The sequence below is a fragment of the Crinia signifera genome, chromosome 19 (assembly GCF_055691185.1).
Source record: "Crinia signifera chromosome 19, ASM5569118v1, whole genome shotgun sequence".
NCBI classification, from domain to species: Eukaryota; Metazoa; Chordata; class Amphibia; order Anura; family Myobatrachidae; genus Crinia; species Crinia signifera.
Window position 1 is genome coordinate 15,006,266 of NC_139226.1, and position 27,905 is coordinate 15,034,170.

The 27,905-nt window shown below is 45.9% G+C and overlaps 1 protein-coding gene across 2 annotated transcripts in view; it reads right to left on the reverse strand.

Moving 5' to 3' along the window:
- Nucleotides 1-1,079: 1,079 nt before the first annotated feature.
- LOC146042162 (dual specificity tyrosine-phosphorylation-regulated kinase 1B-like) overlaps nucleotides 1,080-27,905 on the reverse strand; it is a 58,723-nt gene continuing 31,897 nt past the window's right edge. For both annotated transcript variants that reach the window (XM_083162084.1, XM_083162083.1), the window contains exons 2-11: nucleotides 19,698-19,840; nucleotides 19,332-19,451; nucleotides 18,732-18,920; nucleotides 11,278-11,425; nucleotides 10,024-10,310; nucleotides 9,455-9,601; nucleotides 9,121-9,261; nucleotides 8,315-8,618; nucleotides 6,248-6,351; nucleotides 1,080-4,423 (exon numbers count right to left, since the gene is read on the reverse strand). In XM_083162084.1, coding sequence (XP_083018210.1) covers nucleotides 3,911-4,423; nucleotides 6,248-6,351; nucleotides 8,315-8,618; nucleotides 9,121-9,261; nucleotides 9,455-9,601; nucleotides 10,024-10,310; nucleotides 11,278-11,425; nucleotides 18,732-18,920; nucleotides 19,332-19,451; nucleotides 19,698-19,760 — 2,016 coding nt within the window. In that variant the 5' untranslated portion in view covers nucleotides 19,761-19,840 and the 3' untranslated portion in view covers nucleotides 1,080-3,910. The remainder of the gene's footprint in view (nucleotides 4,424-6,247; nucleotides 6,352-8,314; nucleotides 8,619-9,120; nucleotides 9,262-9,454; nucleotides 9,602-10,023; nucleotides 10,311-11,277; nucleotides 11,426-18,731; nucleotides 18,921-19,331; nucleotides 19,452-19,697; nucleotides 19,841-27,905) is intronic.

Here is a 27,905-nt window from a genome sequence, read left to right on the forward strand (position 1 = left end):
CTCCCAAATTATTTTCATCCTCTGTAGTTACCATTTCGTGCCATTGATATTAAATGTAGCCTTTGGGTTTTGGTGGAGACCCCCAGTGCATGATTTTGCATTGAACTGTAGTTGCCATGCTCTTGTGTATTCTTCTAGTCTACCTTGACCCTCAATCCTTTATTTTACCCCTCCTGGAGTATCTACCTTGTTTCATACTTGTGTCATCTGCACTTTTCCTTCTATACCATTCCACGTGTCACCAAGATAGATATTATAGAGTACTAGTCCAAGTAGAGATGCCTGGGATACCCCACTGGTCCCAACAAGCCCCTGCCGGTATATCCATTCTGTTTGAGATCCTGTAAATTAATGCTTTTGAATAGATTATACATCTTGAACAGTGTTTCCACTATTTTCCCTACAACTGATCTAAGGCTCACTGGTCTTGTCTCTTTTCCAGTCCTTTTGAATGATCCTGTAGCTAGGTAAAAAATTATGTTAAGGGATTTACAAGGACCCCGTTAAGCTTTCAGGATTCTTGGATGTATTAGATTTAAGGCATGGATTTCTCCACTTTGTTTTTAGAGTTAAGTTAGATAAAAATAGGTTAACTGAGGTCCCAAATCATTTTTTGAGTTGACTCCTCCCTTCTCCTGCACCTAGTCTCTATAAAAGTGTCATATCAAATGAATCGAAACAGACTCCAGGACCTGGTGTGCCAAGAGGACACTGTGCCATTTTTCACTTATAAAACATGTAGCATGAAGAAATTACTAAAATGAACATTTCATCTAAGTATTATCAGTCGCTATAAAAGTAGAAACTTAACCTAAGTTATTTTACATATGAAATACTTTAGAAAAGATGTGTTAGTAAATAAGGTCACAAAATCAGTCTTTGTTCTAATATATCTGCTAGCAAGGCATGCTGGGATTTGTAGTTTCAAAACAGCTGGAGGGCCATAGTGTGGACATGCCTGCGGCCTACTGTGTGGCTAAGTGAAGATTGACATTACAGAGAAGGGGGAAACAAAAACATTAGATAACTAGTTCTACACTGAAAACTATAGAAAAAAATAAAAAGGTAACGTGCAAAACTTTGATAGAAAAGATAACTTTATAAGCCTTAAATTTATGTTTAAACATACATTATATACAAATCTGAATACAGTGTCCTTTTAAAACAATCATAGACAAATCCTTACTTGATATTTTATAGTCAGCAGTGTAGTTTTAAGCGGGGAGGAGAGTCCACGTTAATGGTATGCCACTGTGGATAAAAACAGCATCCCTCTACATGGCCAGTTTAGTCGCTGTTAAACGATCTGAATTTCAACATTATTACCATTAAAAATTGCTTTCAAATTAAGCTCAATTCTGCGGCTCAGGGAAAAAATTTGCAGCCTCCGGTAAGGTTCCCATCTACGCAATTTGTACAAAATGGTAATGCCATGACACACTAAAAACTCTTATCAGATATCGGTTTTACAAGCAAAATTCATTTTTGAACACACACCACTAGAATAAGCGTAGCTGCAGAGCGTAAAGTCCAAAGTAGAGCCTCATTTATTGATCTCTTGTGCAGTACAAACCTGCTCTGTACTTTAACAGTAGGGACTTGAGTCACACAGTTGACAGAAAAATAAAAATTAAATAAAAAGCTAAATAAGCAACCAATAGTTTCATACTTTTCACTATGATTTAAGTTCCATACAGCAATTTTCTGACTTTTTTTGTGGCAAACCATAAGAGTTAAATATTTCCATAAAAAGTTACACATCAGTGAAAGTCCTCAGGTGCGTTAAGTTCTACGTCCTTTTACAATCGTAAAAAAACCCTGTTAGAATCGCTGCGTTGTGAACACTCTCCAGGCCTGTCCAAAAGAAACAAAGAGAAAAATGGAGCGCACAAAGGAAATGAAAGGAAAAACTTAAAGCCTACAAAATGCCACTGTTATACATTTTAAATAGGAGGCTTTAAGAAAATTTTTCTTTACTAGAGTAAATGTGCATTTACATTAGTTAACTCTGATATACAAAAAGCAGGAAATAAAACAGCATAGCAAAATGTATGTATAACAAGCATGCCAGACGGTAGTACATAGAATTCCTTGAAGTTTGGCATACATAGGTTTGGAAATGTCAATGTGACATTTAGGATTCTCTACTTGTATAGTTACACCCCAAAAATATGTTAATAAACCATTTTGCTGCCACCGAGGCCTCGAACGCGTTTCGCTGAAAGCACAGCTGGCAGCAAATTGTACTTATAGTTATTAACAGACATGTCTAATTTCTTTTTATTTACCAAAACATTTTTGCATGGTGAAGATATTTTACAGCATGGGTAATGTGATCCTCTTGATGCTTTTTAGAGAGTTTCGAGTTTTTAAGACACAATCAGACTGACCCTGTCGATCTTCTGTAGCTGTCTATTACTTTATTTTTAGGATTCCTCCATATCACCCACAATACTTGAAACAAACATGAATGTGCAAGGCCTTGGAGTCCAACAGCAACTACACATGATTCAGAATTGTAAGCCCAATTAAACACGCAAGAACAGAAAGGAAACATTTAAAAAGACAATCATCTTACATGTCTGATATTTTTTTTGTTTTTTTTAAAGTGATGCCTCAATACCATCTTTGGTACAATAAATAAAAAAAGAATAAAAATAAAAAATAAAATAAAAACAGTACATTACTATCCACAGAGATATGAAAAAAAGGACAGGTTAAAATCTTTACATTTTGATAGCTTTTTTGGAAAAAAAATATATATGAAAAATATAAACCCTACTGTTACAGCACATAGCACTGTAACATTTTAATACTGAAGCAAGGGCTTAGAGTCTTACAATAACCCATGACGGTGTGCCATTACTGGTCACGTTTAAACTTAGAGGCCGAAAAATACTAAGAGGCGGAAAAATGCCGTCAATAAAAAGGTTTTTTTTTTTTTTTTAGTGTTGAAACCGAAATAAAAAGTGTAAAAGCCTATTAAAAAAAAAAAAAAATAATAAAAACTTTAACTCAATTTTAAGATGGTAAACCAAAAATGAAAATAGAAAAAAAAAAAAATGAACACAAGGAAAGGAACCCTCACACATCACTGTACTTATGCATTAATCTGAAAAAAAAAAAAAAAATAAATTTTTGAAAATGGCTCCTAAAAATATCTTTCCTGAAACACCTAAAACCGACCAAGTAAGAAGTCATAAATAAAAGACATGGGAACCTTTAGGTTTTAGAAAGCAAACTGTTAAAAGAGTTTTAGCAGCAATTCCAGTTGAGAGAGTGGAGTTAGCAGCCAAGATTATTCCAGTGAAGTGCATTCTTTTTCTTTTTCATCCTAACAAAGGTTGGTACAAAGTGGGGGGAGGGGGGGGGGCAACAGACTAAACTGTATGAATGGTAAAATGGCAGCGTAGGGCAACTGGCACAGACAGTGTTTTGCAGAGTGACGTTTGGCCTGTAAACGAGTTCACTGACGTGCAAAGTAAGTCTGGATAATCCTGCTTCTTCTGAAGAGGAAATTTATGATAGAAATGGAAGCATTGGAAATGTCTTGAAGTCTTTGCACAGGTTAAAACTTCTACCAGTGTGTCAAAAAGCAATAAAAAAAATAAAATAAAAAAAAATAAAATTAAAAATAAAAGTAGCAGTCCGATTGAAGTCTGTTAAAACTGCTTCTTAATGGGTCAACACACACTTCACACTCCTCTCGTAGTGATTTCTTTTTTTTTTTTCTTTTTTTTTAATAAATAAACAATTCACATTAACAGCTACACCTTGACATTTTTTTTGATGGTTGTGATAAAAGCCAGCTCACCCCTTTTTCCACAACCCCACCCTGCAGCCTGTCAGCCCTCCTCCGAATTCAGTATTTCTATTATTGGTATGGCTTTAATTTTACATGAAAGAATCATCAAGAGCTTGCGGCCGTACTCTGAGGGACACACACGCCTAACATTGCACTCTCTTCAGTTTCCGTCCTGTTTCGGATATGAGGTGGTCCAACCATGCTGGATGTGTTGCTAGAGTAGGGGTAATTCAGAGGCACGCCGGAATCGTTATGCCCGCTGACTGTTCTAGTCCGAAAAGCAGAAACCCCTAAGTGTAAGTTTGAGGAGCCAAACGGAGTGCAGTCTAAGCTAGTGTGGTGTGGGTGCAATGAAGAGGAAGACTGGGGGTGTCTGTGTCCCAAGCTGAGCTCCATGGACTCTGGGATTTGCGGAGAGGAGGAGGTGATGAGCTGCCGGTGGTAGTGTGGTCGGTTGACATGATGATACAGCGGGTGAGGGTGATGTGGTTCGTTTCCATGAAAGTGTTGCGGCTGACTGGGTGTGGGCTTGTGAGGTAAGATCTGAGGGTAGGAATCGCTGTTTGTGATTGGAACATCTCCGCCAGCCCACAGTCTTATCTGCTGCTGAGAATGAGCCTGCATAAAAAGGAACATATATAAAAAATAAATAAAAAAACCCATTACAAATAAAGCAAGGGAGAAAGAAAGGGCTGGATTTGCGCCTCCATGAAGAGACTAAAGATCAGACTAGTACATATTAAACTCGACTAAACACTAATGTGCGTCTGATCAAAGTAACAATTGAATTGCTCCGAATGACGGCCAAGCAGCGGCATACAAAAATCGAATTTGTGCAATGATGCTGCAGAAGTGTTCCTATCATTTATCAGCCACAGATTAGTGTCAATGACTGATGTGGCTTTAAGGACATAAAAAAAAAACAAAAAAAAATCGTTTCCACAGTAAATTATGCTTACCATACTATCCCTTCACACCGGGACACCCAGGCTTGAATTAGGCAGTCCGCAAGAACCGGTGTAATTAGTGTGTAACGGTTTAAAGGGGATAGTATGGCAAGCCTCCAATAAATGGTCACCAATAAGGAAACATTATACTGGGTAATTTGCCGACGTCAATCTCATTACTAGAATTCAGTTTCATACACAATCTACAGCTGCTGCAGAACAGTTACTATATCGGCGGCTTTTAGTGCCGTGTTGATGTCAGGGTTCGCAAATACTCGCTATAGCGAGTATTTTACCCACTTTGGAGCACCAGGGACTCATTTTTTATGAATGGCTGGGTCCCCTGGGACCCGCTCCGCCCATTTTGGCATGCATGCCATGTTAATATGTGTGACAAGGGCGGAGGGATCTGTTTCCCCCTCAGTTGTGATGCGACCATGGAGAAGACACAGCGTGACTTACGGCCGCTTCACACATCTGCTGGGCAAAAAAAAAAAGGGTCCCTGTCACCGCAGAGTCATAGGCAGCAGTACACGGAAGCCGCGTAAGCTGGCTCCTGCACTGTGCCTCAACAACAGATGGCTGGAGCCAACACCAGAAGCAGCTGCTCAGCAGGGGAACAGCACTGCGGCTGGTGTGAGGACGGAGCACGAGGAACTGAAACCAGCATTGGGGGCCAGAACCAGGGAGGTGTGACAGTGAGGACAGAGCAGACCCGGGCATGAAGTAGAGGTAAGAGGGGTGCGTGGTCCATTTAGCAGGCTGCTTGGCTGTGTCATGTAAGGGGATTTATTGCTAGCAGGACTCGGGCTGCAGACTTCCCTCCTCCTCCTCTCCTACCTCGCGGTGCTGCTCTCTTGTGTGTCACTGTCTCCTCCTCCAGGCTCTGAGTGCTGGCTGTTAATGGCCCACTTGTCCTTCCTCCCCTCACTGCACGGCTGGCAGAGAGGCTGCAGCTCACCAATTAACTCTCAACAGGAAGAGCTGCCTGTAGGAGAGGAGCCTATAGACTCTGCTGGGATATCACTAACCCTATCCCTCCTGTTCCTGCTGCCATTACTTTTAATTTTGTTCTAGAAACAATGGACAGGGGCAGAATCCTGATTGGTGCAGCACAGGTGTCTCTATTCATTATGCCTTTTTCTAGTATATGTGTATCTTGCTTTATGTGAGTGCCAATTGATAAACCCCCCCCCACCCACAATAGCCACAGTTTTGGGGTGCCCAAATCTGTTGGCTTACCCCCCAAAAAAATAGTCTCAGGCTGGCCCTTGGCTCAGGGTATATGCCATATGGAAGAGAGGAGGAGGCTTCTGTATGTGCCATGCTGGGGGAGGGGAGGAGGAGGCTTTATTCAGTTGGGACCCAGAAAAGGTCAAGTAGGACCCCGATTTTTGTAAGTGAGGGGTCCCAGGGACCCATAATTTTGGGGGATTTTCGCGATCACTGGATGTCACCAGATGGTGACACAAACTATAAGAAAACGAACACATACCTGTGGACTCTGCATCTCATAATCTGTGTGAGCAACAGCACTGTTGTAGTATCTGTTGCTGTACCGGTAATTGCGGTTATCATTAGAAGAGCCACTTGATCCTCCTGAAGTTAAGCAGAAAACACATTAAAGCAAATATGAAATAACAAACATAGAATGTGACAGCAGATAAGAACCACTTGGCCCATCTAGTCTGCCCCTTTTTTAAACAGGCTAACCATATATGATCCTTATCGCTTTGTAAGGCTACCAATATGTCTATCCCAAGCATGTTTAAATTGCTCTACTGTATTTGACTCTACCGCCTATGATGGCAGGAAATACAGCATAAAGAAGAGTGTTGCAGTGACCTTCCCCTAGTGCAGGAGTAGCCAACTCCAGTCCTCGAGCACTACCAACCGTTAACGTTTTCCAGGTCTCCTCACAGAATCACAAGTGAGGAATTTAGCTCCGCTTGTGGATCTTTTTAGTCAGTAATGAGAGCAACTGTGAGGTGAGCTGGAAAACGTGAACTGAAGATCTAACGGTTGGGCAGTAAAGCAGTTTGTGCCATTTAACAAATCAGACATTCTGCGGTGCACCATAAACTCTTTAGAAGTATCAATGCAGCCCCCAAGTAATGAATAGTTTTAAAACTACACAAACAAACGCTAAAAGTGACAGTTTATTCAAAACTATTTTAGAACATCCCTATTAGCTGCATTATACACACACATTCCACTGGGGCCTGATTCTCCATCAGAAACGCATCTGTAAACAAATCTTCCTTTTTCGAGCCAAAAGCACATTTGTATAACTGCAAAAAAGTGTTTGGGCGTGGCTTAGGCCACGGGAGGGCACATGTGCGCGACAGCTTCTATCAGAGACCCGCATGAAGGTGGTGTTTCTGGGCAGTGATAACGCAGAATCGCTGAGTGGCTATTTCTAATAGGAGGTTCAAGGTAATGCCATGGGCAAGTATGCACATCTCTGCGCTAGAATGGGGCTGGTGTAAGCATCATTACTAATGACCGGTGCATCTGACTCTAGAACAGCAGGTGGGAAAGGATTGAACTTTCATATGCTAAAGCAACAGTCACCCAACAAAGCCACAATCTGTACTTCTGAAAGTACCAAGCCGCAGACAACAGCGATTCAGTGCCATGCCCGTCAGGTACATACAATCCAGGAAGGAACCTATGCTAAGGGGAAAGAACACTAAAGATGGGTAATCACCCGATAAATACACGCTTACCAATTTGACCGTCCGTGTGGTAGCGTAAGTCATAACTGTGCCCGCTTAGTTTATTTACAGTTCCTTACATAGCGCAGCATATTCCATTACACTTTACAATTGAACAGTGATTAAACAAACTGTGTAGAAACAAACCAACAGAGGTAGGAGGGCCCTGCTCACAATCCCACAGTCATAGGCAGAAATAAACAGAGAAGAAAGAAAAGATCCCTTAAAGTGAAATAACCCCACGTGGTGGTGTCTCGCGTCAGTAAATTTACGCCTAAGGGAATGGATTCTTTGTTCTGATCAAGCACTTCTCTTTTATGCAGTGTCCCTCCTGAGGTGGTGATCAGACACGCGGGAAGAGCCAGGCCGTCCCCAGTACTTTAGACAGCGTTAGCTGCTTGATGCCGATAAACTGGGTTCATTCGGGAATCCAAAACCAATTGTATTGTTCTGGCGGGCGGCCACTACTTACAGCACACAAAACACAATTGAATTGCCCCATCGGCATGGAATTGCTACTTCTAATAAAAATTTAAGCTGGCACATTTTTGGATTTTGTGTGACTGCAGAAGAGCCAAATCCACCTGGATGTCCACAACCCAGTATCGCTTTTGAAGAAGGCAGATGCCCTGCATTCCATCTACACTGCCCCATTGAAAAGCCACACGGAACGGTCAAATCAGGAAGCATTCATTACAGATGCCAAGAGCCGCTCTCTGAAGTCTTTAGAGCCCCCCCCCCCAAATTGTTTACTATTCACGGTAAACCCAACCACGTCTGTGTCAAAGTTCACGCCACGATAACTGAACACCTGGACATGTTCTAAAACGTATGTAATCTCTCACCTGAGCTGGACACAGAACTAGTTGTACTGGTTGAGTGACTATGGTCCATTGCGGGGCTAGTAGAATTACTGTTACTTGTATTTGTCCCTTCATCTGTTGTTTTCTTGAAGAAATTGTGCTGGAGAGCATAAAAAGGGGTAATCCTAGTTTTTGGGTCATAATCCAACATTCGTAAAATTAAATCTTTAAATTTGAGATAATCTGATGGTGAATGTCCCTGTTCTCCCGCTCTGCGTCCGCCAGGACCACCAGTTTCCACACCCAGAACTTCATGGAGTCTACGAGTCCCCGGAACTTTGTAATCCTGAAGCAAAACATAGAAAATTTAACTCAAACACCGTGAGACATATCATACTTTCCCTTCTTCTACCACATAAGCTAATGACCTCCACATTCTAACCCCCAAATTATACAAAGGTTTATCTTTAGGGTGGAGTTCACAAATCTAAATCTCCACTAATGGGGCACAAATTCCGACAGGGGAAAAAGCGCCCGCCGCCTATTCAATGCCGCTGTTTCTGAGAACATTGAAGGCGGATTTCGACAAAACAGATTCGACTTTAAAAAGAAGTCGGATTGGTTTTGTTGGAAACACCATTGGGTTATCAAATCCACGGACGTTTCTCGACAATCCACAGTGGGTTTCCGCGACACGCTCCCCCTTTTTGACACTTGCCAGGTGGAGCGTTGAATTCCGCCTGGTGAGAAATGTCAAGGCAGGCGAAAACGGGCCAGGATTCAGACTGTAGGAATCCAAGATCCCCTCCCCAATGTCTTTTTAAGTAGCTTCTGCAACACTAACCAACCTTTTTGATATCTTTATTTTTCTTTACAGTCCATGTTCCTTCAGGAAGCTTGTCAAAGTATTTCCGTGCTTTCGGGGCCTGATCCAACATGTGGTTTGGGGGAGTCCCCAGGACCTCCACTATTTTGTTCATCTGATCCACCTGCGTACAGAGACCGGTGTTAATATGATACACTCAATTTCAGGTCATTAGAGAAAATGCCACACAGCAACAAACCAACGCTGAAGCCGTATGTTGTATAAGCAAAAATGACTGCTACATGAATACATGTTCTAATGAGCACAATTAAGTGATTCACTTGGAGGATTAATGAAGTGACTTGGCATTTTCTTACCTCATTGGATCCACTGAATAAAGGCTCCCCAGTGTGCATTTCCACCAAAATACACCCTAAAGACCACATGTCTATTGCCAGGTCGTACGGCATTCCCAACAACACCTCAGGCGACCGGTAGAATCGGCTTTGAATATACTGGTAGATCTTTAAGACAAGAATAAAATATTATATTTCGGCAGACTACTGAATGATAACTAAGATGCATGTGTGTTATATGATTGTCTCACGATTCCTTAGGACGGGTCGCCAGCAATCATGCCACTGATCAGGGAGATTTCCCTTGGCCCCGGACCAGCGGAGATTGCTAGTACCCACTACACAATGTAAGAAACTTCTTGCTCTGTTCATCAATACACAATATCTCCTGGTTGGAAATGCATCGCAAATCGCATGGATCTCGGAAAAGGCCTTAAATCACACTAGTGCAACAATCATACCAATCATGGGGTCGATTCAATTCAGTGTTCCCTTCAAATTTGATCAAGAACAGTGACATGGTAAAACTGCCGGGTAGGTGCAAATAACTTGAATTACACCTCAACGCAACGTTATTGGGTTAGACTTACCCTTTGTCCAAGTTGACAGGAGCTGCCGAAGTCCACGATTTTGATGGCACTGCGCTTTGGGTTACACAGGAGAATGTTTTCTGGTTTCAGGTCGCAATGAATAATGCTGAGCTCCGGGGTGGCCAGAAAGAGAAGAGCCGTGCAGAGTTGTTGAGCAAACTTTCGGGTCAAGTTCAGAGAAACACCACGGAAGTTCGTGTTCCTTAAAAGGTCGTATAAGTTGTAGGAGAGTAGCTCAAACACCAGGCAAAGATGGTTCCGAAACATGAAGTGCCGCTTTAAATGCACTGCAAGGTAAATAAAAGGAAAACTTCTAGCAGAATATACAGCAAAGCATCTATACATCTGTACATGATGATAACCGGTGATTACCTCCCATGGATGATAGATAAGCAAGAACCATATATTGTTCCTTTCTGGGCACATATAAATAACATGACGAGAGAAATCTTTTAATTAAGTATTCATTTTTAATTAAGTTAAAATTTAACTTTCACCTAAATTAATTTAAAACATAGAATGACTCTGCAATTGTATCATATTTCTACATGGGGGATTCAATTATTTCCCCCAGCATCCATCACTAGTGGGTGCCTGACGGAGCAATTCAATACAACTGTTGCTCCATTCAGGGCACAAGTGTCAGGGAAGAACACATTTCCGCTAGTACAGTACCTGGGGGGGTGGAATGGAGAAATGTTTGATAAGTAAATGTGCGATTCAATGTTTCCATTCACCACCACTAAGGGTACAAAACATCATTTGACTGCTGCCACTTTAGACACCAGTTACCCATGGGAGTGAATTTATTTTCACAGTCCCTGAGGTGCAAGAAGAAATTTTGCAAAGCCGATGGGTTTGGTCGAAAAACTACTATTTTAAATCGGACTTAGCGGCTCTGCACAGCTAAACTTGGAGCTTTTAAGCGCGGTCATTACCAACGGTAGCTCCAAACTGAGAAAGAACTGACTTTCTCTGTTGGACGCCCCTTTGTATAGAGGCTTAGTAGGTGGTGCACGGAACAACTGAATCACCCCTTGAGAGTTTGGGCGACATAACCAGGAGTTTAAACTGGTTTAGCTGCTCATTTGTATTTGGGGGCGACAAGAGCGATTATTCGTGGAAGCCCGGAACAACTGAATTGATTTGTTGGGTCGCCCATTCATTAGCGCTGCCCATAAAACAATCATTCACCCTCCCTTCACAGTTCTACGAGTCATTTGCTTTCTTGTACACAGCTGGCTCGATACCTACCTATATAATACTTCATTTCTGTGTCATGTTTGTTCATAAGCTCAAGTAGTCTCAGCTCTATCTGGGCCTGGTTCAAAAACGCTTTCTTATTTTTAATGATTTTAATGGCTACCCATTCTTGATCATGGTGATCGTACGCCTTCACCACCTGAAACAGAGCAAAAACTGGTTAATAAAAAGGCACAAACATACAATAGCAGCAAAAAAACAATGTGCAATAGGTTCAATTCATCCCACTCGGAAATACCGACCCACTTTCAGCAAGCTATTACTACCCACTCTAGTCCATAAAGAAAAATGAACATTTACAAACTTGAGTTATTAACCATTAGAATCAGATCTATGCATACAAACAAACACAAGGGGTTATATCCGATTAGGTGCGGATAATTATCAAATGTGAATAATCGTGGTATTGGGCATTACAGCGGACAGAATTCGCCTAATAGCACTCACACCTCCATACCTCCATAGGGCTGCGAGCAATTGTAAGCGAATTCAGCCCAGAAAAGGGCGAGAGATCGGCTTAATTCAAGTGCCTTTGCCAGTGTTTCACTGCATTGGAACGGCACCTCGCACCCGTCGGCGCTAAATCAACCCCGATGAGAACATAAAGTTATACAACACCTGCACTCATAGTTTTGATCACTATTTCAAGGCTCCTATTTTAGAGGTTTCAGTTACAAGCTAGTTGGTGATGTAGGATTTTTACATAAAGCCTTCCCTGCTACCAAGCTTACATTGGGAATTGTAGCTTCCCAGCACATCAAGAGAAAACACCCAGTATAGGGTACCATGCTTTGGGTCGGTAACCCTGACAATGCATGTTCTACAGATCTCCTTAATACCACATGGGAAGTACTCACCAGTGGATACACATAACAGGTATATCTGGTCAGTATGGAAGTGCTGTTAAACCTTCAATAGATCGCACTGAAAATAGGATTTTGGGTACCTACCGGTAAATCCTTTTCTCGTAGTCCATATGGGATACTGGGCTTCACTACTATGGGGATTGAGACCTCCGCAGGAGAGACAGGCACATAAAAGAACTTTCAGTGTGGGTGCACTGGCTCCTCCCCTCAATCTCCCTCCACTAGTCAGTTAATGCAAAAACTGTGCCGAAGGAGAGCATGTGAGGAGTATGTGATAATGTATTGTGGTGAGATTCATCCAGCACACCCCACCGAACAACAACATATAAAAGAGGTGAATCCTAACAACTTAAGAGGACACCTGTAACTAGAAACAAGTCTATAGACATATCTATCCTATAGAAAACAAGGCAATAAGCCTAACAATGAAATCTGACAGCAGTAAAAGCCGCACCGAGGTGGGCTCCCAGTATCCCATATGGACTACGAGAAAAGGATTTACCGGTAGGTACCCAAAATCCTATTTTCTCTACCGTCCAATGGGATACTGGGCTTCACTACTATGGGGAGGTCCCAAAGCTACCAGAACGGGTGGGAACGTGCGGATTCTGCTGTAGAACCGCATTCCCGAACTGGGAATCCTCCCTGGCCAGGGTGTCAAACTTGTAGAACTTCACAAATGTGTGTTGCCCTGACCAAGTTGCGGCCCTGCAGAGCTGCATTGCCGACACCCCTCGAGCAGCCGCCCAAGAGGTACCTACAGACCTGGTTGAATGAGCCTTTACTGAAAAAGGAAGCGATAAACCAGCTGATGCATAGGCCTGTTGGATAGTACATCTTATCCACCTGGCAATGGTACGCGTTGAAGCAGGTAACCCCTTCTTCTGCGCATCATAGAGCACAAAAAGGCTGTCCGTCTTCCGGATCCTCGCTGTGCGCTTGACATACCCTTTAAGGGTTAGGACCACATCTAAGGACTCAGGTATATCCGGATGTGCCGCGCTAGAAGGGACCACAATAGGTTGGTTTAGGTGGAACCCTGACACCACCTTTGGAAGGAATTGTGGTCTGGTCCTGAGCTCCGCCCTATCGTTGTGGAACACAAGGTAAGGGCTCCGACATGATAAAGCCCCAAGCTCGGATACCCTCCTGGCCGAAGCCAGAGCCAGCAGAACCACAGTCTTCCAAGTGAGGTGTCGCAGTTCAGACTCCTCCAGTGGAACAAACCGGGCAGATTTTAAGAAAGTGAGAACCACTTCCAAATCCCATGGTGCAGTGGGAGGCACAAAGGGGGGCTGGATCCTCAGAACCCCCTGTAAGAAGGTTTGCACTTCCGGCAAGGCCGCAATCTTTCTCTGGTAAAACACCGACAGCGCGGAGATTTGGACCTTTAAGGAACCCAATCTGAGCCCCTTATCCAAACCAGCCTGTAGGAAGCGTAGCAGGTTGTTTAGACGAAAGCTGGCCGGAGGCAAGTCATTCTTCTCACACCAGGCAATATATCTTCGCCATATGACGTGATAGTGGGAAGCCGTCACCGGTTTCCTGGCCTTGATCATTGTATTGACGACAGAGGGATGTAGACCCTTGTGGACTAGGATCTGCCGCTCAACCTCCAGGCCGTTAAACGTAGCCGCTGTAAGTCCTGAAAGACGAACGGGCCCTGGAGGAGCAGATCTTTTCTTATGGGCAGACGCCACGGGTCTTCCACTAGCATGGCCTGAATGTCCCCGTACCAGGCCCTTCTTGGCCAATCTGGTGCCACCAGAATGGCCTCCGTCCCCTGATGCCGGAGCCGCTTAAGCACCCGAGCTAACAATGGGAGAGGTGGGAACAGGTACACCAATTGGAAATCCCAGGTCCAGGTGAGAGCGTCCACCGCTATCGCCCCTGGGTCCCTGCACAGTACATCGCTACCTTGTGGTTCAGTCGTGAAGCCATCAGGTCGATCTGAGGGAGCCCCCACAGATCCACTATGGCATCGAACACTTGAGTGTGAAGGCCCCACTCTCCCGGGTGAAGGTTGTGACGACTCAGGAAGTCCGCCTCCCAATTGTCGATCCCCGGGATGAAAATGGCAGACAGGGCCTGGACATTCAGTTCCGCCCAAGACAGAATCTTTGATGCTTCTCTCATGCAGGGCATGCTCTTGGTACCACCCTGCCGGTTTATATAGGCCACAGTGGTAGCATTGTCCGACTGGACCTGGATCGCCTTGCCCTGTAACAATGGAGCTGCCTGTACCAGGGCATAGTAGACCGCCCGCAACTCCAGCTTGTTGATGTGCAGGCCTGACTCCAGTGGAGTCCATCGACCCTGGAGGCGGACTCAGTGTGTCACCGCCCCCCAGCCCCTTAGGCTGGCGTCCGTGGTAACCAGAGTCCAGTCCTGGATCTGGAACCGTCTGCCTGCTAACAGATTGGATGAATCTAGCCACCACTGTAGCGAGATCCTGGTCTTTGGTGCAAGTCCAATCCTTCTGCGCATCTGCAGGGGGGAGCCGGACCATTTTGTCAGAATGTCCAATTGAAAAATCCTGGAATGGAAACGGCCAAATTGTATTGCTTCGAATGAAGCCACCATCTTGCCTAGAAGTCGGAGGCAAAGATGGATCTGTACCAGAGGAGACTCTAGAACCTCCCTGACCAGCTGCTGAAGTGCACTGACCTTTTCCATCGGCAGAAAGACTCTTTGTTCCGATGTATCCAGTATCATGCCCAAGAAAACCATCCTCTGGGTCGGAACCAGCGATGATTTGGACATGTTCAGAATCCACCCGTGGTCTCTTAGGACTCGTATGGACAGATTGAGAGCACTCCTCAAAGCCTCTGCCGACCCTGCCTTTATTAGCAGGTCGTCCAGGTATGGCACGACATTCACCCTTTGGAGTCTGAGTAGTGACATCATTTCCGCCATTATCTTTGTAAAAGCCCTCGGGGCAGTCGACAGGCCGAAAGGCAGGGCCCGGAATTGGTAATGGTCGTTCCCCAAGGCAAATCTGAGATAGATTTGGTTAGATTTGGTGTGGGGGCCAGATAGGGATGTGTAAATAGGCGTCCCTGACGTCTATGGAGGCCAAGAACTCCCCTCTCTCTAGGCTGGCGATCACTGAGCGCAAGGACTCCATCCTGAACTTGAACACACGCAGGAAGGGGTTCAGTGATTTTAAGTTCAGGATGGGCCTTACTGAGCCGTCTTGCTTCGGTACCAGGAATAGGTTGGAATAATATCCCTGGCCCCGCTCCGTGCTTGGGACCGGTACAATTACCTGAGACTGAAGCAGCCTGGTAATGGTCCCCTGGAGGCGAACCTGGTCCTCCTGTGATGCTGGAAGAGCCGACCTGAAGTATCTTCTGGGAGGGGGCTTGTCGAATTCCAGCCTGTATCCTAGTGAAATGAGACCCCTGGCCCAGGAATCCAGACCCGAGGCGTCCCACACGTGACTGAAATGCAACAATCGCGCTCCCACCGCGAGAGAGTCTCGTGGCGGGAAAACCCCGTCATGCTGCAGGCTTAGAGGACGCTGCGGCATTTGGACGGTCCTGGGTGCTGGAGGAGTTAGGCTTCCTAAACTTGCCTCTTGTGCCTCTGTTGGCATTAGAGGCGCCCCTGGCCTTGGGGCGAAACCTGTTCCCACGAAAGGACTGCTGGGAAGCACCTGTGAAGGTACGCTTTGCCACCGTGGGAGCTGATGGGAGGAAGGTAGATTTTCCTGCCGTGGCCTTGGAAATCCAACCGTCTAATTCACTCCCAAAAAGCCATTCTCCTGTAAAGGGAATACCCTCCACACTCTTCTTTGAATCTACGTCAGCAGACCACTGACGTAGCCACAAAGCCCGTCTGGCTGAAACCGCCATGGCTGAATTACGCGCGTTTATTGCGCCCAATTCCTTTTGCGCCTCACACAGGATCTTAGCGGTATCCTGAATGTGCCTCAGGCTGTCGCCTATCTGGGCCACAATCATGTCACCCAACAACCCTTCTTGAATCTGGGTTGACCAGGTATGAATGGCCTTAGCATCCAGCAGCTGGCTAAAACTGGGCGTTGGGATGCCCCACTAGCCGTATATATGGACTTGAGGGTAGCTTCCAGCCTCCTGTCCGCCCCGTCTTTAAGGGTGGATACACCTGGGACCGGTAGCAACACCTTCTTAGAAAGGCGGGAGACAGATGAGTCCACTACCGGTGGCTCCTCCCACTTCTTCCTGCCTAAAGGTTCAAAAGGATAGGCATTTGTGAACCTTTTTGAAAGAGTAAACCTTTTATCAGGGTTTTGCCAAGCAGCCCTGAACACAGTTTCTAACTCCGCCTGCTCAGGAAAGTACACTGGCTGTTTCCTCTGAGTCATGAAGAAAGGATCTCCTTCTGCGGATGCCTCCACTGGGAGATCTAAAACATCCCTGATGGCCCTGATAAGCGGTTCAGGCCCATGCACTGCTGCCTCAGGGACTGGTTCCTGCAGAACCTGCTCCTCACCCTCCTCTAGTATGTCCTCATCCTCATCGTCTGAATCAGGGGCCATCGCAGCAGCCGGCCTCTTTTGAGGCTGTGCGGGAGGAGGTACACTAAGAGTATGAAGAATATCCACCCTGGCAGCTAACATGGACAATTCTCTCTGAACCCTCTGCATTTGCTGAGTGTTATTGGAAAGCTGTGAAGCCACAGAATCCAACAGGGTCTTTATGTTGGAGGCCCAAACAGGCTCCTGCTCGTCAGCCTGAGACGGCCCCACAAGCTGTGGGGGCACCCCACTGATCTGAGTGTCAGCACTACTGGGCTGTGGTGACATACAAGCCTCACAAGTAACCTGGGACTGTGATTTTGGCACAAACTTGGTGCTACACACCATACAAGTGAACTTTTTCACCATGATGAGACAGTACTACAATGTCTGCAGTACAACACAACCCCCACGCAGTCACACACGTGCACACCCCACACAGCTGGATGTGAAAAACAGACTATGTGCTTGTTTTATGCTGTGTTAAGTAACTAATCAGTGGGGAAAAAACAGAGCAATTGGGGAGCCAAGTGCACCCTTAACCTGAACTCACAGATCTGGGTGAGCTGGTAACGCTAAACACAGTGATATGAACAAACACAGTGTCTGAGTAAGCCAGATAGCGCAGCAGCGCTAAATCGCTATAAAAAACCTGCTGTCTCTGCCGTGCTGCAAGTACCCGGATCCACCACGCCAGTGAGGAGCCCTCTGTAATGGAGTCTGGCAGCGTGTGAAGAAGCAGGAAGTGACAGCGCGCGCCCAGCAGAGCTTGGTCCCGCTCTGAGTGAAGCCTCGCCCCCTGTACACGGAGCTGGCGCTTCTATATATTTATACTGACATATAATAAAGGTGTAAAATATATATATATATAATACATTATAACCTGAGGGGTGTCCCTGGTGGTCCAGCGGCAGCACCCCTATGCCAGTTACCAGACGCGGTGTTCACGCAGTCCCTGCTGGAGAGCCGCCATTACTAGCCGTCGTCTTGCCGCATCAGAAATGGCTGCGGGGACCCCTTGTGGGACCCCCAGCCTGTACTCACCACTGAAGTCTTCTGACCTGTCAGGGGTGTGCGGCGGCTAGGGAACTTGCTCGCCACAGCGCAATGCTGTGCGGTGACAAGTCCCACGCAGGACCGAATTGTCCTGTAGCAGGGTCAGCTCTGCACCTGAAGAGGTCGGGGACTGACCCTATCCTTGACACCCACGAAGCAGGACAGCTGTGTGGTCACCACAGCGCCCCAAAATAACAAACTTTGAAAATAAATGTAGAAAAACTCTGGAGCATCCAGAAGCACTGCCTCTCCTGAGGCACATTTTTCAAAACTGACTAGTGGAGGGAGATTGAGGGGAGGAGCCAGTGCACCCACACTGAAAGTTCTTTTATGTGCCTGTCTCTCCTGCGGAGGTCTTAATCCCCATAGTAGTGAAGCCCAGTATCCCATTGGACGGTAGAGAAAAAATGTAATATTGCTAAACAGTTGGACTCCCAGATTGGTTCCGATGAGAAAGGTTTTGTGATCACAAGCAAATCACCAAAGCAGAACAACATTTTTACTGCGCAATCAAGTCACAATTTGAACATTTTCTTCCAATACCATCTCTAACAGCAGTCTAAGGGGGCGATTCAATTAACATTACAGTGATGTAAGCTTCAGAGTTAAGTGCCCAGTCCTACTCAATGACTCACTTGGTAAACCCAAAACTAGTGGTTATCTGTGTGAGCAGAAGATTACAGTAACGAATGCTTTGCGGCTAGTTGCAGTGTCACCACATACGGCAACAGCATCTTGCCCAACGTTTAACCTGGAAGATGATGCGACTAAGCCTGGGCATATATGTCCCAACAAGTAATTATTACTAAGACACACATGCGGGAGAGCTGCTAGCGAGGGGCTTTTGGATTTGAGACCACTTTCTTTATAAAGCAATAAAACCTAACTGGGCTCCGGCAGCAGTGCAGGGCTCCTGTATACTATAGGATACATGTGCAATGCATTCACTAGTTTCCTGTGTCAGATAGAACCACATCAGAATAGAAACACACAATTTCTAGATTATTCTACCAACCACTCACCTGCCCAAATGACCCTTTTCCAATAAGAGAATCAATTTCATATCGGTCCATCCACTTCTCTCCATTTTTAACTATATAATCATAGTTGTCATCATCGAAGCCATCGTTGAACACTTTCCTCTCTTTCTTCGTGCTGGAGTCTTCAGGTGGTACTTGCTGAGCACGGCGCTTCTTCTTAGCATAATAAACCTGGGGGATAAAGCCGTTACTTTCCATTTCAGCTCTTTCTACTGTGTATTTCTATCAACATACATTGGTTACCATCCCGTGAAAATGACAGGCCATCATGCCAGTAATGTCTGCTCCAGCGGCTATGTGCTCCTGAATAGCGGCTATGTGCTCCTGAATGGCGCAACACTTTAATTGCTCCAGTTGCCCTCTAATGGCAAAACACTTGATCCCCCCCCCCTCCATCCCATACAGAGCAGTTAGCCTTTTTATTATATAGGCTCTTTGTTGTCTCTACAAAATTACAATGTGGTATGGTCACAACAGGAGCTGGCAGTAACAGGACACATATGTACATATCGCACTTTGTCATCCAATCATCATACTTCATGTCAGCGGCAATCACTGACGTCACACTGAAGGTGAACGAACCTCATTTATGTGCTTGTAAGTCTTTATCAAGTCCACTGAAAGCTTCCGTAGAGGTGCAGCTGCCGAGTCTCGGAAGGTTAACGGAATCCGCCGTTGCAGAATGGTCATATCAGGCAGAACCTGGGGGATCAGGGGGAAAGTTACGGGAAAAGTTATCAATAAGAATCCTCCACACACACACACAACCCTGGCAGCTGCTCTACATCTCTTAACTTAAAGAGCCCCGGCAATAGGAGGCAAGCCCCCAACACTGCCCCCCCCCCTTCATGCTGTCCAAGTACCACAGCACCCTGCCCCAATACTAGGCGGATCACTACGATCCATTCATCTGCTCCCCAGAGCACATGTATATCCAGTAATAGTTACCTGCTGATGATCAGCCATTGATTGGAGGCTGGAGAAGGGAGCGTGGCTGTGCTGGCTCGACATGCTTGCCTCAGTGGGGACAAAGGCAAAAGGGGCAGCCAGACAGAAAGAAGAGGAGGACTTGCATCCTGTACTGCTGCCACCTGTAAGACACAAACAATGATTGAATAATATGAACAACATTAAAAAATGTACTAATCAGATTAACACATTCTGAAAAATGTCCCATCAATAGGGCTCTACTGCTTAAGTCTACACTGCTTTACCTGGCTAAACCCGGTGCTTTAGGGCGGCCAAAACACAATTAAACTGCTCGAAAGCACATTATTGCAGTGCCCAAAACAATTTCATCACCCCTCATTCTTTACAAGTTGCATATGCATAGCAATGGAATAGACGTGGGGACAAACTGCAGCTTCCAAAGCAATCTATACAAGCCCTTTAACATAATACATTAGACAGCGTAGAAATATTTATAGCAAACTATTGTAGAGGGAAAAATGGGTGCAGGGAGTTTGAATCCGCACACAATTGTGGTATCACCCTTTTCATTTCTTTGATCTCTTAGGTTTATTTTTTTTCATATAGGAACAAAGAGCCACCTTTTATCTCAATAATTCGGCGGGGGTGCTATCTGGGCAAATGGGTACAACAGTTGATTAGGGAAAGAGGAAGAGTTTGCGCCATTGTGAAAATTTTCACAATGGCGGAGTGGACCATGACCTGTGATTGCATACAATAGAAAGGAACACAGACACCAACGTCCCCTCTATCTTTTTATTAAAATAAACAAATAAAAGTTCTTTTTTAGAAAAATTCTGAAAACCATCTCTTTTTGGTGTGCATCCATAGTGCAAACTCTTCCTCTTTCCCTAAATCAAATAGAAATATTTATATACTGAGCATGTGATAGCTTAAATAGGGTTCAATTCAAGTCACAGCGCGGTCATGTCGTATACAAAAGATACTTTGCGGGTGTTTAGTCGATGGAACCAATATTTCCAAACTTAAGTGTGTGTAGTCGTCGCCGTCCCCCCCCCCCCCCTTTAATGGTGTCTGCCCGCGCTGACCTAGTTCTGCAGGATTTCTGCTCACACCCCAGGAGGGGTGCGGGCAGAAATCCACTAGGCAGACCTAGCAGCCTGGTGATTACAATAGCTTAGGGGGTTCCCTCTAGGCGCTATTCACAGAGCCTTGCAAATTGTATTAACACCGTAGTATGCATATATCAAATATTAAAACTACCAATAGACGTGCTCTCAAAAAATAGGAACGTTTACACAAAAACAAAGTCTGGAGCATTCAATAAACCAGGGGTTCTCAAACTCAGTCCTCAGGACCCCACACCGTTCATGGTTTCCACGTCACCCGGCCGGTGCATCCATGCAAAACATGCACCGTGTAAGGACCGAGTTTGGGAACCTGTGCAATAAACCATTTTTTTCAAAACCTTAGGCTGGTATGACCTGTGTTTTCTGCTATTAAATAGACAAAAAAAAGGGGGGGGGGGGGGGTGTTAGGACTTTATTACATTGCATTTTGCAAGACTAAAGCACTGCTGTTGCCTGTCAGACTGACCATAGTTGAATTGGTCCCGGACCACCAAACCAAGGCACCCCTGCAAGTGGCTAAAGCACACAATTTGGGAACTCCAGTTCTAAGTAAAGACCAAACTTTCTCGGATCACCCCAGCATTAACTTGATCTAAGTTACAACAGTAAAACGTGACAAATGCTGTAATATCTGAAATTCTGCAAGGAGCAAAAAAAATAATAATAAAAAACACACAAAAAAACCGAACTGTATATTCCAGGAAAATTATTGCAACGTCAAAATAAACATAAGAGTGGATGGAAGAAGCCCTTTATCAGGAGGAGAACAAGCCCAGCAGAGGCTCAGCTGGCACTCCAAATGGCCGGATATCATTAAAGAGTTCCACCTGCAGGATTAGTCCATGTCGGATTAGTATGACAATCATTCACAATTATTTTAACCCAACATTCACAATCTGCCTAATTTGTGCACGTGTTTATCGAGGGCGTTTGAATCTAAGAACACGAGGCAATCCGTAAGTAGACTACATTTGTACAAGCATTAAGAATGGAGAATCCAGATTGTTCTCATTGCTTTTCTGAAATCATATAAACACTGTTATGTTATTAGCAGCTACACGAGCAGGAAGAAAATCTCCCATACGGAATGACAAGGACGGCAGACCTAACGCGCTGCAGTTATTACAGGCAAACCATTCACTATGCATCATTTGTCAATTACGTGTGCGCTTCTAACAATCTTAGCCACACACAAAACACATTGTACAAATGGTTAATAAAGCATGCAATTGTTCACTTCAGCCGCTGGAAGATTGTACTAATTTCCAGCAAGAGCAGCCTTCTCTGCCTTACATAACGCACTCAGCACTCAGGAATGTATGCCTTCTCACCAGGGACTCAGACATGCAGGCCTCTGGTCCAAAAGTAGTCACCGTTTCCTCATCTAATTGGTTCAACTAGCTGTACAGGTATCCAATGAGGGACGGGTATCTATGGGCAGGGTTAGTCAGCTGTGCTGTCTCAGCAGCAGTACCCATAATGCAGCCGCCATGCACACAGCTGACTACACAGCTGCCAGCAACAGCTCATGGTTGGCAGGGAGACCAGAGAGCTGCTCTATAGCAGACGGGAGAGCTGCAGCAGCAGTGAAGGCTTACATGCCACACCGTCTTCAGATGGTTACATGCACAATGCTTCAGAAATAAGAACACAATGGCTGTCTGTTCACACCTACAGAAGCACATCCACTCCAGTCCTTGCTATACTATCAGCCTGAGCATATATACATCGCACTGTGCTATCCACGTCAGCACCCTCCCCCATCCGAACACACCCCCTAAATGCAGTACTATCCACCAAAACACATACCCCCTTGGCTTACTGTCCGCACCAAGCACATCTCCCCTGGGGCTATGCACTTCAGTAGTACAACCCCCCTTCTACTTGTCATACAATAAACCCAGACACACCGCGCCCCCTGCAGAACTCTAACATGCACCCGTACTTCCTGTCTACCATCCAGCCCTTACTGTATTATGCAACTGAACAAATACAACCACTCCCCCCAGAAACGGTATCGACACCATGTACTTCCTGTCATAATATCCACCTTATCCGTACAGTAAAAACCAAACCACATGCATCTGACTGTACTTTAATAGTGTTCCCGCTAGGCTGTTTTAGCGGGGCGCTGCGCCCTGCCCGATTTTTAAAGTGAAAAATGCGCCCTGCCCCTCTGGCAGCGCCCCGCTAAACCAGCCTGCCTTTGTCCCCGCTGTTTTGACCGGGGAAGCCCGGCGCCGCTGTACATAGCGATGCCCGGCACTTCCCCGGCAGTTTACAGCCTTCCGGGTGGCCGGGTCCGCCCCCTGTGCATCAACAGCTTTTTAGAAGATACAGGAAAGTTTACACATAGGTGACTCTGTATATTGTAGTTCCACTCTAAAGAGCCCAAGGAAGCCATTTAATGCAATTCCTAGGCTGCACTTGAGGATACCCTATAATCCACGTGAAGTGGGACTGTGGATTGAGTTCCAAGTGCCGGAAGTGCCAAAACTACAGCGCGCCTGGCACTTGGCACAGAAAAAGCTGTTTAATGCAGCTAATACTGTGCATTAGGGTGTCAGAAAGTGGCTAGCTCAGGGAATAAGATGGCAATTCTATTGGTTGCGCAGAATTGAATAGTTCTGAGAGGAGCTACAATACACAGGATAGGAATCACCTCCGTAGAGCCCTCTTACCACTTATTACAATTATGTTGCACAGTTTAAAATGCAAATCTGTTGGACCTTTATGTTAACCTTAGTACGTACTACATGGTATTTGTGTTTAGTAACTCGCCAGTTCCCCACCACCTAGATAAATCGCTCAGCTGCAAAAACCTTAGCTGCAGCCACAGGCGGCTTAGTTTTCTGCATGCGGTCCCACCTGTGGCACCAATGGGGGCCTATGGCACACACTCCACCTCCCACTAAGCATGATGTACCAGACTAATAATGTAGTAAAGAATCTAACCCATTTTTGGAAATGTGGTATCCAAGTCTTAACTTTTTCCCTTTTATTTATGAATGCTGCACCTTTGAGACACATAAAAAATAGGATTTTGGGTACCTATCCGTAAATCCTTTTCTCATAGTCCATATGGGATACTGGGATCAATACTATGGGGATAGAGGTCCTCCGCAGGAGAGACAGGCACATAAGATCTTTCACTGTAGGTGCACTGGCTCCTCCCCTCTATCACCTCCCTTTCCTCAGTTAATGAAAAACTGTGCCGAAGGATAGGCGACTGTATGAGGAGGTATGTGAATAAGTCAGTGTGGTGAGATTTGCACCAGCACACCACAGTCAAACAAGAAACAGCAGGTGAATACTTTATACAGATGTCACCTAGCAATTGAAAATGGTCAGAATTGACAACAAAACAACAAGCCAACATCACTGAAGTTACAGTATGTTAAGTTTCAGAGGTTAGACCTCACTGGTCCGACTGGACAGCAGAGAATCCGCTGGGTTGCCAGTATCCCATATGGACTACAAGAAAAGGATGTATCAGTAGGTACCCAAAATCCTATTTTCTCTACCGTCCAATGGGATACTGGGTTCAATACTATGGGGAGGTCCCAAAGCTACCAGAACGGACGGGTGGGTGTGTGCAGAGTCTGCTGTAGAACCGCTTGTCCAAACTGGGAATCCTCCCTGGTCAGAGCGTCAAACTCACGCGGTCCTTGCGTGAGGGCCGTCACTACTGCCACCACCAACTTGCCGCACATAAAAGTCGGGGTGCCCGGCAGCTGGGAGGTCTGCTCGCCCCAGCACAATGCTGTGCGGTGACAGAACCTCTCTCAGGACAAAGTCCTGCAGCAGGGCAGCTCTGCGCCTTAAGAGGCCGGCGACTGACCCTTCCCCTGGCATACTCGAAGCAGGACTGCTGCATTGGTCCAAAAGCAGCGCCCCAAAACAATAAACTAAATAAAAGTTTGAAGAAAAATCCTCTGGAGCTTCCAGAAGTGCAACCTCTCCTGAGGCACATTTTTCTAAACTGAGGAAAGAGGGAGGTGATAGAGGGGAGGAGCCAGTGCACCCACAGTGAAAGAGCGTGTGCCTGTCTCACCTGCGGAGGAACTCTATCCCCATAGTATTGATCCCAGTATCCCATTGGACGGTAGAGAAATAGGATTTTAGTTACCTACCGGTAAATCCTTTTCTCGTAGTCCATATGGGATACTGGGGTTCAATACAATGGGGATAGAGGTCCTCCGCAGGAGAGACAGGGCACAGAAGATTCTTCAGTATGGCTGCACTGGACTACGAGAAAAGGATTTACCGGTAGGTAACTAAAATCTTATTTTCTCTAGCATCCATATGGGATACTAGTGTTCAATACAATGGGGAGGTTCCAAAGCTTCCAGAACAGGCGGGAATGCGCGGAGACTACTGCAGCACCGCCTGTCCAAACTAGGAACCCTCTCTGGCCAGGGCGTCAAATTTGTAGACCCTAACAAATGTGTGTTGACCTGACCAAGTTGCAGCTCTGCAAAGCTGTAAGGCTGAGACACCCCAGGCAGCCGCCCAGGAAGTCCCCACCGACCTGGTTGAATGAGCCTTCAACGAGACTGGAATAGTCAATTCTGCCAATCCATATGCCTGTCGTATAGTGGAACAATCCATCAGGCAATGATTTGCTTGGATGCCGGACAACCCTTCTTCTGCGCATCATAAAGCATGAAAAGACCATCCATCTTTCGAAACCTAGATGTACGTCTAACATACACCCTAAGGGTATGTACAACTTCCAGGGAAGCAGGAATTTCCGGATAAGCAGCACTGGACAGAACCACAATGGACTGGTTCAGATGTAAGGATGACACAACCTTAAGCAAGAATTGCGGCTGAGTACGGAGTTCTGCCCGATCCTCATGAAAGACTAGGTACGGGCTCTTACAAGACAGGTCTCCACGTTCAGACACCCGTCTGGCTGAAGCCAGGGCCAACAGGACTACCGTCTTCCACGTAAGGTACTTTAAGTCAGACTGTTCCAAAGGGTCAAACCAGGAAGACTGCAGAAAAGACAAAACCACATCCAGGTCCCATGGTGCCATCTGCGGTACGAAGGGGGGCTGAATCCTCAACACCCTGGAGGAAAGTCTGGACGCCAGTTTCTTTTGAAAGAAGACAGACAGGGCCGAGATCTGGACCTTTAAGGAACCAAGCCTAAGACCCAATTCCAAACCAGCCTGTAAGAACAATAAACTGTCCAGTTTAAACCCGCTGGTGGTAGGTTCTTCCTTTTGCACTAGGAAGAGGATTAGAAGGAATATTTTCTCCATATGAGAGGATAGTGGGATGCAGTCACCGGCTTCCTAGCTTGGGTCATGGTGGAGATGACCGAAGAATGTAGGCTCTTGTGGCTGGCCTAAAATCTGCTGCTCAACCTCCAGGCCATTAAACGTAGCCGCTGTACTTCCTCGTAGACCAGTGGTCGGGGAACTCGGTCCTGATTACCCCACACAGTGCATGTTTTGCTGGTAACCGGTGCACAGGTGTACTAATTACTCAGTCACATTTTATAAGGTCTGCAGGTGGAGTTTATTATTTCACTTGTGATTCTGTGAGGAGACCTGCAAAACATGCACTGCGTGGGGTAATGAGGAACGAGTTCCCTGACCACTGTGGTAGACGAACAGCCCTTGGAGGAGCAGGTCATCTGAGAGGTAGGCGCCAGTGGTCTACCACCCGCATGGCCTAAAGATTCCCGTACCAGGCTCTTTGAGGCCAATCTGGTGGCACCAGTATGGCCTCTGCCTTTTGATTTCTAATAGTCTTTAGGACCCGGGCAAGTAACGGGAGAGGTGGAAACCGGTAATTCCAGGACCAAATCAAGGCATCCATCGCTTCTGCACAAGGATCCCTGGTCCGCGAACAGTACCAGTCGACCTTGTGGTTGAGTCGAGAGGCCATCTGGTTTTTGTACCAGGAAAAGGTTAGAATAAATATCCTCGCCCTTGTTCCTATCGCGGCACTGGCAGAATTACCTTTGTCAGGAGTAGCCTTTGTATTGCTCCTTGAAGTAGCATCCGGTCCTCCTGAGAGGCCAGAAGAGCCGTCCGGAAATATTTTCGGGGAGGTGGTTTGGCAAACTCCAGCTTGTAGCCCCATGAAATAAGACCCGAGACCCAGGAATCTAGGCACGAGGCATCCCAGACGTGGCTGAATTGCACCAGTAGACCGCCCACGTCGATAATTTCTTGGGGCGGGCAGACCCAGTCATGCCGAATGCTTGGGGGTAGATGTAGTGGCACTGCGATCCGGCTATACCGAAGGACCCGCCTTTCTGAATTTTCCTTGCGTGCCCCTATTGGCATTGGAGGCACCTCTGGACTAAAGGTGCCCATACACTAGTAAGATTTATCTTCAGATCTGGCTGGTTGGAACAAAAACCTGGTTATGGATGAGTGAGTTTGTCAGTTTTCCAAGCAAATGGTCAACTGTCATTTGCTCTCATAGATAACCATGTTTTTATTCCAACCAGACAGATCTGCAGATAAATCTGCGTGTGTATGGCCACCTTTAGAGCAGAATCTGGACTGCTGGGTACGACCCGTAAATGGACGCTTCACGTTTGTGGATGCCGACGGGAGGAAAGTGGATTTACCATCCGTGGCCTCCCAAAAAGCCTATCACCTGTGAAGGGAAGACTCTCTGCCTTTGGAGTCCACGTCTGCGAACAACTGACGCAGCCAAAGGGCCCTCCGGGCCTACACCGCCATGGCGGATTTACGCGCATTTATGACGCCTTATTCCTTTTGTGCCTCACAAAGCACCTTGGCCATGTCCTAATTGTGCCACAGATATGTCTTCCAGCAAGCCCTCCTGAATTTGAGAGGCCCAAGTATAAATGGCATTAGCCATCCAACAGCTGGCTAGGACAGGCCGTTAAGATGCCCCACTAGCAATGTACATGGACTGGAGCGTGGCCTCAAGTCTCCTATCGGCTCCGTCCTGAAGAGTGGAAACTCCAGGAACAGGGAGCAGCACCTTCTTTGAGAGGCGGGAGACTGGAGTCCACAACAGGAGGTTCATCCCATATTTTCCTACCTGTGTGATCGAAGGGGAAAGTGGTAACAAACCACTTGAATAACTGAAACCTCTTTTC